Source organism: Punica granatum, chromosome 5, assembly GCF_007655135.1.
Source record: "Punica granatum isolate Tunisia-2019 chromosome 5, ASM765513v2, whole genome shotgun sequence".
Taxonomy (NCBI): domain Eukaryota; kingdom Viridiplantae; phylum Streptophyta; class Magnoliopsida; order Myrtales; family Lythraceae; genus Punica; species Punica granatum.
The window spans coordinates 11116280-11129153 of NC_045131.1; the positions used below are offsets into that span (position 1 = coordinate 11116280).

Sequence of the window (12874 nt, forward strand, 5' to 3'; positions counted from 1 at the left end):
CCGACGAGTTTTTGTTACCCTAGTATAGTTTTGGGTATTTAGGTCGGGTATTTTGGCTCAAAATACGAATGCTGGACTAATCTTGCACTTGGCTTAAGACAAGAATGGGCAATAGTGGGTTAGGCATTAGGTTCTAGGATTCTCGGGCAAAATCCATATTCTGTAATAACCTGTAAGAGCTGTATTGTCACATTACAGAATAAGTTAAAAATAACTCATATATTCGAGATTTGATTACAAACTTCATGTCTGTCGGGTCCGCTAAAACAACGCCAAGTGCTACATACCATCTCCATCATCCCGTTTGTCTGTTTAGGGTAGGAATTTGCTTGCCAAATCACCCCGGCACATAACCAAATAAATCACGTAAACATGGCATTTAAAACACAACTTGTCTGTATTCATATATTTTTATCTGCTTTTTGTCTGTTTTTATTTGTTTTTATCTACTTTTGTCTATTTTTCTCCATTTCCTTGTGGGTCGAGCCTGATCCTTTAGGATACAATTCACATGGGATCAAACGCCCCTAACCGTCGATCATGAGGTCTAATGCCCCCATACACCAAGCGTGCATCTTAATTTAATTTTCAGTCTTTTTCAAACCACACGGTGAGCACGAGTGGAATAATAACCGAACGGGAACCAACCGGGATTTAGTCGTTGTAATTTGTACTTTTATTTATTTGAGAGAACGGTGTAAGGATTTATTCTGTACATTTATTCATGTAAAAATCTCGGTTGGAGAGTGAACGGTCCGAGTGCTGAATCGGTTGAGTCGATTTACCTACCTATGGACGAGTAAACCCAATACTTCGCAGTTTTCGATTCGTGAGGGACGTCGACCATCGGTCTGATGAACCATTGCGTGAGGATAGCGAACCAATTCATCAATGTATGGGCCTACTCCTTTCTCGGGTTCTTAGTCCGAATTGACCGTTTTCTTTGAATTTACGGTGTCAAAACGGGTAAGATGAGCGGAACCTAATTAAGCGGTAATTAAACTAAAAATGGCAAGCATAGACAAGTTAGAGTACCGATAGGGCACGCGGAATATAGGCCCACATTTATTCATGTAAAAATCCCAATTGGAGAGTGAACGGTCCGAGTGCTGAATCGGTCGAGTCGATTTACCTACCTATGGACGAGTAAACCCAATGCTTCGCGATTTTCAGTTCGCAAGGGACGTTGACCATCACGGTCTGATGAACCGTTGTGTGAGGATAGCGAACCGATTCATCAATGTATGGGCCTACTCCTTTCTCGGGTTCTTAGTCCGTTCTTAATTAAAGAAAGGCCATTTTAGTTTAATTGCCATTTTAGCTTGCGGGTATCGACGAGATAAAATTCGGGTCCGCACACACTGTATCAGAGCAAGTTACACTTTTGCCCTCACGGGTAGGCTCACACCACGCCATATTAGGTTTCGAGGCAACCAAGAGGGCGTCTCATGTTAATCAGGCCCGAGAGTGGCCCCGTCCAATTCCGAGGTAGCTAAAAGTGCAACTCTAGTTAGGCCCGAGTGTGGAGCTCGAGGCTAGTTTGGTGTTTGTCCCCCCTTGCTCGAGCATGGAAGAGGATATCGGCTCGTAGTCAGTTGTTAAGGACGGGTGTTTAAGGGCACGTGGCACGTGTTGGACCACATGTTACCACGTGAGGGCGGGTGTTGAGATACGTTATCCCACATGGAAAAATTGAGAAAGAAACTATAAGCTTATATGAGGCTTGAGTCTAGTAATCTATCAACTTAAGCTTTTGGGTTGCAGATGAGTTCAAGTCTGTATAGGTGCAAGTGAATATTTTACAAAATTCATGGCAATCAACACTCTGGCCAACCGTATATCTGTTTCAAACAGCATAAGCTCCGATGATCGACCAGAGTGAGGCACCTGCGTACCTGTGGTTAATTAATTAGTTATGGGTTTTCGGCAATGGAAATAGCCAAAATGTGTGTTCTACTTTGTTCTGTTTGCTTTGTGTTTTGTTATTCGCACCCGAAGATGCATGAGCTGTCTGATAATCTACTAATGGTAAATTTGGGATTCTCCTCAACACTGCGTTAGGGGCTGCTATATATATCCCCTCATCTATGTTTATGTGAACTAACAATAACACCCAACGTACGTACATACGTCCCTTCTGGCCATAAGCCCTGCAATCTCCGCATTGAGCCTAGACATGGAAGTCGTCTGCCCCTTCAAGATGTTCCTAATTCCCATTTGCCGGGAACGTGTGTTTAAGGGGTTGGTCATCGACGCACACAATCTCATCCCTGAGCTGGCCCCTCATATCATGAAGAGCATCAAAACCGTCCATGGAGATGGAGGACCTGGAACCATCAGGGAGTGCACCTACAATGAAGGTTGGTATTGAACATCAAACGCAATCAGCTAAAGATCAGATGGGTATCATATCTGTAAGCTAATTTCTAAGCCTGCAAATTTTTTCGTCCTTTCTCAGAATCTGGATACTCAGGCCTTACGAGCACATTGAGGATTGACATCCTCGATGCAGAAAACTTCGTTTACAGGCACACCATAATCAAGGGCGTGGTATACGGGAGGATGCATTCGGTGGTCCATGAGATGAAATTCGAATCTTTAGGCCACGACAAATGCATATGTAAGGTGTCAACTGAGTACCATCTGAAGGAAGGTATCACGTTCCCAGAAGAGGACGTCCTGAAGGGCGGCAGACTCGTTATGGGGCTCTGCAAAACCATTGTAGATTACCTTGTTGCAAACCCCAATGCCTACGCTTAGACCATGTGATGGAATTTCACTCCGTTTTTTTTTTTTTAATCCAGTTAGCTTCCTTCTGATTTTGATGTAATTACCCACAATCAGTTTCGAGACTCTAAGCTTATTAGAATGAGTAGATATATACTTCTTCATAGATAAGATTGAAGTTTTCATTATTAGGTGAAATTGCAATTAAATTTTCCAGATCAGATCAAATTCCTCTAGGCGTTTGTCCAGATTCCATTGCACCAGGCTTCAATTCGTGGCTTCTCGCACCGGCAATGGCTGACCTAAGACAGCTCCTTTAAAACCTGATCAACAAAACCCAGATCCTTTTCTATCACTTCGGATATCACGGTCCCCTGTTGGAACAACATGATCTAAATCATGTTCCTTGGCAGCTGTAGCACTCTGCCCGTTGAGGCCAGCCTGGTAAGGCCTGATTTTAGACGACTTACCTCAGGCTCGGCCCATATGGTCCAGAATGTTGCCGAGGAATAACTTTTGCCAACCCGGAAATCAATGCATAAATGAGTTCTGTCTGACATGAACTTATGTGTCGTGTTCCCTAGTTTTTCTTTTCAAATTGTTTGTAAGATTGTTAATACTATGGCAGATTTACTGCATAATGCTAATTGGCATCAAGTATCGAATCATCTTCGATGGACTCCAACCTAATATATCAATTGCAAAGATGTCAACTTGGTTAATGAGATATCTAGTTATAAACACAAGATAAGCTTGTAACTTCGGATGCAACAACTATGAAATATGAGTATTAGCTTTCTTTAATTCCCAGCATGGCAGAGCAAGAAAAAGTTTCTATGTTCAGCGAAAGTCTGTCGAATCTTCATATGGCATTATCAAATGTCGAAAAGCTTTTGTTTTGTACCAGGTGTTTATACCAGAGTTTTGACAGCAATGAGGTATCATATGAATCTCGTTACAGATTATGACAGCCAGAGATCTTGTTTGACAGTACTAATCAAGTTGATCGAAGAATCCGTAGTTCCGCTATGTAGTACAACGCCATTGAATTTTAGAGATGAGATTCCATTGTTGCTGTCAGAAATCGACACCGAACATCTCAAGTGGACGTGCATCTACTGCTGCATGGGTGGACACCCAAAGTGCTTGAAACTCAGAATTGATGCTATTGATAACGAAATCTTGGTGCGGAAATAACCCCTGGTTGAAGAGGAAATCATACTTGAGGAGGTCAAATTGGTAAAGTACAGGGTCGAATTCAAAGATCTTAAGAGAGGAAAAATCATCCTCTCTGCAAGATGATCAATGAATACTGCATGCGCAAAGACTGGCACCGAGCTCGAGCAAAACAACATCAAGTGAGGGAAATAAAGACAGACACAAGGATGTCTGGCAAACCCAGATGTGTTCGGTGCTCGAGTAATTGAGTTTTTCGGTTTGTTTTAGCTGGAGAAATTTTGGGATCTTCTTGGCGATTCTTTGGAAGATTCAATCATTGAATTTGATTTGACTTACCACTTTTGAGGATAAAAGATGTACTTTCTCCACACAACTTTATCATCAATGGTTGGCCAGCAGCATCTTACGTTGTATACGAACGCTTGGTTGTCTCGGTGCATGGTCAGGCTTAAAATTAAGAATTACCCAAATCTTTGTTATGGAACCCAACAGGGCCAAATACTGATCAATCCAATCCATCCTATGAACAAGGTAGTTTCTATTGATATCATATTTTGTTTCGTTAACTGGAACTCATAAATAATTCCATGGGAAACAGAGAAAATTATTGTTGTCAGTTAGTATTACAGATATTTTAGATTGTATACATATATATTAGGAATCTAGTATAATTGCTATTTGATATTTTAGGTAGTCACAGATATTAGGCCTAGAATATTTCTTGGTTTCCTTTTTCTGTAATATCAGTCGGGCTATTTATTCGTTGATCGACATACTGAATAATAAGTTGGATTGATCCAAACTTCACATGGTATCAGAGCGGGTTATGCTTCCGCGCGCTCATGTGGGCTCACACCACGCCAGATTCAATTTCGAGGTAGCCAAGAGTGCGCCTCATGTTAATCAGGCCCAAGAGTGGTCCGGTCCAGTTCCGAGGTAGCTAAAGGTGCACCTCTAGTTAGGCCCGAGTGTGGAGCTCGAGGCTAGTTTGGTATTTGTCCCCCCTTGCCCGAGCACGGAAGAGGATGCCCGGCTCGGGTCAGTTGTTAAGGGCGGGTGTTTAAAGCACGTGGCACGTGTTGGACCACACGTTGCCACGTGAGGGCGGGTGTTGAGATATGTTGTCCCACATCGAAAAATTGAGAAAGAAACCACAAGCTTATATGAGGCTTGGGTCCAGTAACCTATCAGCTTAAGCTTTTGGGTTGCAGATGGGCTCAAGTCCGTGTAGGCCCAAGTGGGTATTTTACAATTGAAAAATCAGAGCACCTACGATTCTGGATCAATTGAAATTTTCCCGATGTCAGATGTGAGTGAGGATGAGAGGAGCCCGAGAGAAGGGACTGGCTCATCAAAGGGAAAGCAGGCAGAGGATAGCTCAAGAAGAGGAATGGAGATCCCCCCAATTTTCCGACTCACATCGGCAGATAGCACGGGTGCGCAAATTATTGCATGTAAACTCAACGGAGACAATTACCTGACATGGTCACGGGCCATGTTAATCGCTCTCCGGGCAAGGAACAAGTTGCCGTTTATTGATGGCTCTCTCGAGAAACCGGGAGAAGGTGAATTTTTGAGAGAACGGTGGGAGAGATGCAACTCCACACTGATAGCATGGATATTCAACACAATGGAAGAAAACCTCCAGGCTACAGTTGCGTACGCTGTGGACGCAAAAAGCCTCTGGAACGATCTCAAGGAGAGATACTCCGAGGGTAATCAAACGAGGGTTTTTCAAATTAAAACTGAAATTGCTCTCTTGAAACAGGAAGGATTAAGCGTTCGAGACTATTACGGGAAGCTGAAGCTGCTGTGGGACGAGTTGGAATTTTACCTCGAACATCCCAGTTGTAGTTGCGGAGCAAGAATGATGATCACAGGACAACGGGAGATGGAGAAATCGTATCAGTTCCTTATGGGACTGACCCATGAATTCAACACGATCCGGAGCACAATCCTTAGTATCGAGCCAATGCCGAGCTTGAACAAAGTCTACAACTTGGTCGCCAACGAGGAGCGGCAGAAGGTGGTCACACGGGCTCGCGATTCCGTCCCTGAAGCAGCGGTGTTCTTCGCAAAAGGGGAAACAGGGGAACGAAATAAACCCTTGTTCGGCAATCTGGAAATGCCGACTGCAATGGAGAAGATGAACAAGAGGCCCACTTGTACAAACTGTGGGAAGTTGGGCCACTTCAAGAATTCCTGCTGGGCCTTGATTGGGTATCCATCTTGGCATCCAAAGTCCAAGCCCATTGCAGGGAGAGGAACTGGACCAGGACAGCCGAGACAGTTCGGTGGGCTGCGAGGAAAAGCCCAATACCAGCGAGGCCCAGACCGGGCAAATGCAGTCCAGACGGGCCAAGGAAGTGGCTCACGGGCTGAACGTTTAGAGACCCTTCCCGATGAGCAATTTCAGCGATTGCTATCCATGCTTTCGCAAGACAATATGGATCCGAATCGGCTTGTTGGTAATGAATTTTGCAGACTTACAGGATGAATGGATTTTGGACACAGGAGCCTCGAGACACATGACGGGGTGTCTTGAGAATTTCACGAAATCAGTTCCACTAAAGGGCGGAGCACCAGTATTCATACCAAACGGGGGCATGGTACAAGCCACCCGAATTGGAAATGTGACGATTGCAAACTTGATGGAAATTACTGACGTGCTCTATGTGCCCACTTTCAATTGCAATTTAATTTCTATTGCACAATTATCGAAAGAGATGAACTGCCTCGTGACATTCTGCGACAATTTATGTGTTATTCAGGACCGCACCTCGAGGAGGACGCTTGGAGTGGGTGAACTTCGAGGGGGGGTCTATCATCTGAGGCGAGTGGCCACTGGACCGCAAGTATGTCAGACAGTCATAGAGGGATCTGCGGAGATATGGCATCAGAGGCTCGGTCATCCGTCTCGCACGATGAAATTAAATGGTACTAATTTGGTTTTTGGTGAAAGAAGTAATAAGGAGTGTGATATTTGTCTTAGAGCGAAGCAGACACGCTCACAATTTCACTTGAATATGAATAAAGCCGAGTATCCGTTTCAGTTGATACACTGCGATTTATGGGGGCCATATAAAATTAAGGCAAGTTGTGGATCCAATTACTTCTTAACAATTGTTGATGATTTTAGTCGAGGAGTGTGGTTATATCTGTTACGAGAGAAATCTGAAGCTCGGCGGTTTATCATTGATTTTTATAATTTAATTAAAAATCAATTTGGTCGCACGATTAAGATCCTAAGAAGTGATAATGGGATGGAGTTTTTATCGAAGGAACTACGAGACTTTTTCTCTGCACATGGCATTGTGCATCAAACGTCTTGTACAGATACGCCACAACAGAATGGCAGAGTTGAAAGGAAGCATCGTCACATCCTCAATGTTGCTCGGGCACTCATGTTTCAGGCCTCATTGCCAACAAGATTCTGGGGTGAATGTGTGTCGACTGCTGTTCACTTGATAAATGTCACCCCATCGTCACTGCTTGGTAATAAAAGTCCACACGAGGTATTATTCGGTAAACCACCTAACTACTCGAATTTACGAGTTTTTGGATCATTGTGTTATGCTCACACACGGACCAAGGATAAATTCGAACCGAGGTCTCGAAAATGCATTTTTATCGGGTATCCACATGGAAAGAAAGGTTGGCGGCTTTATGACTTAAAGAATCGACAAACGTTTGTGTCGAGAGATGTTCATTTTTGCGAGACCAATTTTCCCTTTGCCACGGAAAATGCAGAACCGAAGCAGGGGAGACAAGGTGGGCCATTGTTCCTAAGTGAGGCCTTGCCAACCAGTACATATGAAGGGCCCGAACTCGGGCTGTGGCAACACGGGAAGCCCACAGAAGATAGGTGGCAGAGCAGCCCAAATGATAATGGGCAGAAGCAGACAAGCCTGGAAAAGGAAGGAAGGCCCAACGATGGAAGTGGATCAAGTTCAGTCCAAGAGCTTTTTAAAATCGAGCGGACTGGGGAACATACGGGCCACCAGAAAGGAAGAAAGAGTCCAAGGCCCAAAAACGGGGACAATCCAGATCACAAGATTTCAGAGACGGGCCGAACAGAGAGGATTTTGGGCCGTTCGCTGGAAATAAGGGGGAGTGGCTCAGCAGAAATATTGGGCCGAAATTTGGAGGAAAGGGGGAGTCGGCCAATATTGGAAGAATCACCCAAAATGGATTCTTTTTTGGAAAATTCAAATTTGAATCAGGAGAGTAGTGACGAAGAAAAGCAAGATTTGAGTATGGATAAGAAGGATGTCGTGCCAGAAGTAAATTTGCGGCGATCTGAGCGAACTTCCAGCCTTCCTAAACGATTCAAAGATTTCATCGTTCATACTGCTCGCCATGAGACCCCCCCCCCCCCCCCCCCCCCCCCCCGATTTACTCATCTCCAGGAGCTCCTCAGGTATGTCCTATCCCATTGAGAAGTATATTAATTATTCGGGTGTCTCTGACCAACACAAAGTATTTCTAGCTGCAATTGATTCTGACAGAGAGCCCACATCATACCAAGAGGCCATCAAAGATCAAAGATGGAGAATGGCAATGGCAGATGAAATACGCGCGCTAGAATTGAATAAGACATGGACAATTGAACAACTTCCACACGGTAAACGTCCTATCGGGTGCAAGTGGGTGTATAAGGTGAAGCGCCGGGCTGATGGAAGCGTAGAACGCTACAAGGCTCGATTAGTTGCGAAGGGCTTTACACAGGTGGAAGGAGTAGACTATCATGAGACATTTGCACCAGTGGCCAAGCTGGTGACCGTGCGATGCTTATTGACGGTTGCAGTGGCAAGGGGGTGGCAAATCCATCAGATGGACGTTAATAATGCCTTTTTACATGGAGAACTAGATGAAGAAGTTTACATGGAGTTACCTCCGGGTTTTTCCACGTCCAAAAGCGGGAATGTCTGTAGGCTCCGCAAATCTTTATATGGGCTACGTCAAGCATCAAGGAATTGGTTCTCGAAGTTTGCTGATGCCCTCCGACATTATGGGTTCACTCAGTCCGGTGCGGATCATTCACTTTTCACTTTTACTAGAGGTACCATCTTTCTTGGCGTACTAGTATATGTGGATGATTTAATCATAGTAGGCAACAGTTCTAGCCACTGTGATACATTCAAGGGCTATCTGGATAAGTGCTTTCGTATAAAGGACTTGGGGCCCTTGAAATATTTTCTAGGCATTGAAGTCACCAAAATGGACTCAGGACTCTTTCTAAGTCAACGGAAGTATGTTCTTGATATTTTGAATGAATGCGGTATGTTGGCATCGCGTCCATCACATTTTCCCATGGAGCAGCATCATCGATTATCCACGAGTTCGAGTGACTTATTATCGGATCCTGCCAAATACAGACGTCTGATTGGGAGACTTATTTATCTGACCATCACAAGGCCAGAAATTAGTTACTCTCTCCATACTTTGGCACAATATATGCAAGAACCGCGCCAAGACCATTGGGATGCTGCTATGCGGGTTCTTCGATACTTGAAACAATCTCCTGGTCAGGGAATTTTTCTGCGGCCTACTTCACTCGAACTTGAAGCTTTTTGTGATTCAGATTGGGCAAGTTGTCCTTTGACCCGACGCTCAATTACGGGTTATTTCATTATGCTTGGAGGCTGCCCAGTCTCATGGAAAACGAAGAAGCAAACCACAGTTTCACGCTCATCTGCTGAAGCAGAGTATCGAGCTATGGCGGCAACTGTTAGTGAAGTTCTTTGGTTACGGAGTCTTCTTTCTTCTCTTGGAGTACATATGACCTCACCAACTCGGTTATTCTGCGACAATCAAGCAGCGTTGCATATTGCAGCCAATCCTGTATTTCATGAACGGACAAAGCATATTGAGATAGATTGTCACTTCATTCGTGAACATATCAAGTCAGGCGCCATGACCACAGACTATGTGCCTACAAGACTTCAATTAGCAGACATCTTCACAAAGGCATTGGGTCGAGATCGCTTCCGCTTCATCCTTTCCAAGTTGGGCATTCACAATCCTCATGCTCCAACTTGAGGGGGAGTATTACAGATATTTTAGATTGTATACATATATATTAGGAATCTAGTATAATTGCTATTTGATATTTTAGGTAGTCACAGATATTAGGCCTAGAATATTTCTTGGTTTCCTTTTTCTGTAATATCAGTCGGGCTATTTATTCGTTGATCGACATACTGAATAATAAGTTGGATTGATCCAAACTTCACAGTTAGAACTACAAAACGCAATGCTGGAAATTTTCTCGCTATACGGGAAGCTGTAAATAAATACAATTCACTTCCTTCAGAAATACACCACACCACGCCAACAATCAATCTCCACGTCCCAACATGATATGGATGCCCGCTGCTTTTACCAAGAGGTCCTAGTTCCCGTTTCCCGAGAATGGGCCTTCAAAGCGTTGGTCCTAGACATGCACAACCTCCTCCCCAAGCTGGTCCCTCACTTTGTTAAGAGCATGGAGTTCATCCGCGGTGACTGGGGACAACCTGGAAGCATCAGGCAGACCATCTTCACCGAAGGTTGGTATTAGACATTCCAAATGTCTTTAAACTCTTTGCAACTGGAAATGCATCATATTGAGTCATGTCTTTTCCCTCAGAATCTGGATGGGCTACAGGAGGTCCCCAACTCCACAGAATCGACACCTTCAATCAAGAAAACTTCACCTATAAACTGACTTTAATCCAGGGGGCTTGCTATCTGAGAAGATGCACTCAGTGGTATGTGAGATCAAATACGAAGCTAACAGCCCCGATAGATGCATCCTTAAGATGGCCACTGACTACCACCTGAAGGAAGGTGTTGTTTTCAAAGAAGAGGACATCAATACTGGCAGAAAGATAACCAAGGAATTCTTCGAAGCCGTGCTAGAATATCTCATCTCGAACCCTGAAGTTTACACTAATGGATGAGATCACGGGTTTCTTCAGGTTATTAGGTTAGAATAATCACGTCAATAAATCCTTGTAAGTTAATAAATAAATAAACCTCTCTGAAGGATAACATTTTTTATTAGAGGTTCAGAACATCTCAAAATCTCACAACCCTAACCATGAGGTGCTTTTATTACAGAGTATATCTTGCCAAGATTAGCGGAGATTTATTATCCTTGTATATTAACTAGCCTTATTAGTTACATACAAATTAGGCAATAGATAATTAGAATTCCTTCCTCTTTTGATGTAATCAACAGTATATGTACACGTTTGAGTATCAATGAAATTCAAGCTTTTCAGCTCAGCAATTATCATGGTATCAGAGCAATATCAGGTTCAAGAGATTTCTGGGAGAGTGTTACCTTCTCAGGTTTAGTGTTTGCTGGTTGAACGTGAGTGAAGGCGGATATGGAGAAGGGGGTCGAAACCTCAGGAAAAGGTACAGGGAACGTGGAAGCAGATTGGCTTTTTGCTCTCACTGTTAATCCATCAGACTACACTGGAGTTAGTCTGATTAATTGCAAATTAAATTGATCGAATTACCTGACGTGGTCGAGGGCCATGTTGACTGCAATGACCGCTAAGAATAAGGTTGGGATGATTGATGGAACGGTGGCAAGGCCACCGGAAGGAGACCCAAATCGGGCGAAATGGGAAATCTCCAACGCCTTAGTAATATCCTGGATCTTCAATACGTTGGATTCGAAGCTCCAATCCAGCGTGGCCTGTGCGACGGTGGCTCAGGACCTGCTGGAGGATCTCAGAGAGAGATATTCGCAAGGGAATGAGACAAGGATTTATCAATTAAAAGCAGAGATCGGAAAATTGAAGCAGGACGGCATGACAATTCCGAGATATTACTCTCGGCTGAAGGGGCTTTGGGATGAATTAGACAATTACCTCCAAATTCCGGCGTGCACCTGTTCGGCGGCCAAAACGTATGCGGCTCAGAGAGAACGGGAGAAAATTCATCAATTCTTGATGGGATTAGGGTCAGAATATGCAACGGTGAGGTCGAATATCCTCAGCCACGAACCGGCCCACTCTCTGAACAAGGTACATGCCCTAATTCTGCATGAAGAGAGACAAAAAATGGTGGCTTTGTCTCATGAGAATACTACACCAGATGCTGCAGTATTTCTGAGCAAACTTACTGGGAACAAAGCGGAGATGCAGGGCAGTGGCGGAACCTCGGGCTACGGAGGACAGATAGGAGGTAGAGGAGGGACGAGCAAGACTTGCTACCACTGTGGCCGTCCCGAGCATCTCAAGAATTCCTGCTGGTTGCTCCATGGCTTCCTGGGTACCTGGGATTCAAAGAAGGAAAAGGGAAAATGAGGGTTTGCAAGCAAGAGGATCAGGGAGACGATGGCAGGGTAACAGCGGACGGGCTTGGGCTCTGGCCAATTCGATGGGCTGCAAGCCCATCAGGCGCAGATTGGGTCCTTTAACCCGGGGCCGGGCCAATTCGGTGGGCTGCAAGCCCATCAAGCGCAGATTGGGCAATCCAGCTTAGGCCCTAATCAAATGGGCAGGCTTCAGGCCCATCAGGCACCTTCTGGACAGCTGAGAAGCGGGCTGAACAGATTAGCCCACCTTTCAGACCCGGCTTTTCAAAGGCTCCTTGATTTTTTAGGTCCAGATGATGACAACATGCACCCAGCCTCTGGTAAAAATTTTATTTCGGTAAATTTGGGACATGATTGGATAATTGATACCGGAGCTTCTAGGCACATGACAGGAGATGCCAACCTATTTATTGAGTCTCAACTACTTACTGAGAGGCCAAGAATTCATATACCAAATGGGGGTGTCTCCACTGCTTGCAGAACTGGACGAATACATATAGGCTCTTTCGTCTTATCAGATGTTTTATTGGTCCCAGAATTTAATTGCAGTCTCATTTCCACATCTCAATTATCAAAAGATCTGGATTGTTGTGTAATATTCTACACTGATTTTTGTTTGATACAGAACCGTACCACGAGGAGGACGATTGG

At 44.4% G+C, this 12874-nt stretch overlaps 3 protein-coding genes across 3 annotated transcripts; all 3 read left to right on the forward strand.

The window, feature by feature from the left end:
• The first annotated feature begins 1714 nt into the window (after positions 1-1714).
• Positions 1715-2991, forward strand: LOC116209279 (major strawberry allergen Fra a 1.06-like). The gene is made up of 2 exons (XM_031542873.1): positions 1715-2360; positions 2459-2991. Exons 1-2 carry the CDS (start codon positions 2177-2179, stop codon positions 2758-2760), a joined length of 486 nt encoding a protein of 161 aa, XP_031398733.1. The 5' UTR covers positions 1715-2176; the 3' UTR covers positions 2761-2991.
• Positions 2992-10270: 7279 nt separating this feature from the next.
• LOC116208965 (pathogenesis-related protein STH-2-like) lies at positions 10271-10850 on the forward strand. The gene is made up of 2 exons (XM_031542541.1): positions 10271-10457; positions 10627-10850. The coding sequence occupies exons 1-2, from the start codon at positions 10271-10273 to the stop codon at positions 10848-10850; spliced, it is 411 nt and encodes a 136-aa protein (XP_031398401.1).
• Positions 10851-11447: 597 nt separating this feature from the next.
• Positions 11448-12212, forward strand: LOC116208966. The gene has a single exon (XM_031542543.1). It carries the CDS (start codon positions 11448-11450, stop codon positions 12210-12212), a length of 765 nt encoding a protein of 254 aa, XP_031398403.1.
• The last annotated feature ends 662 nt before the right edge of the window (positions 12213-12874 follow it).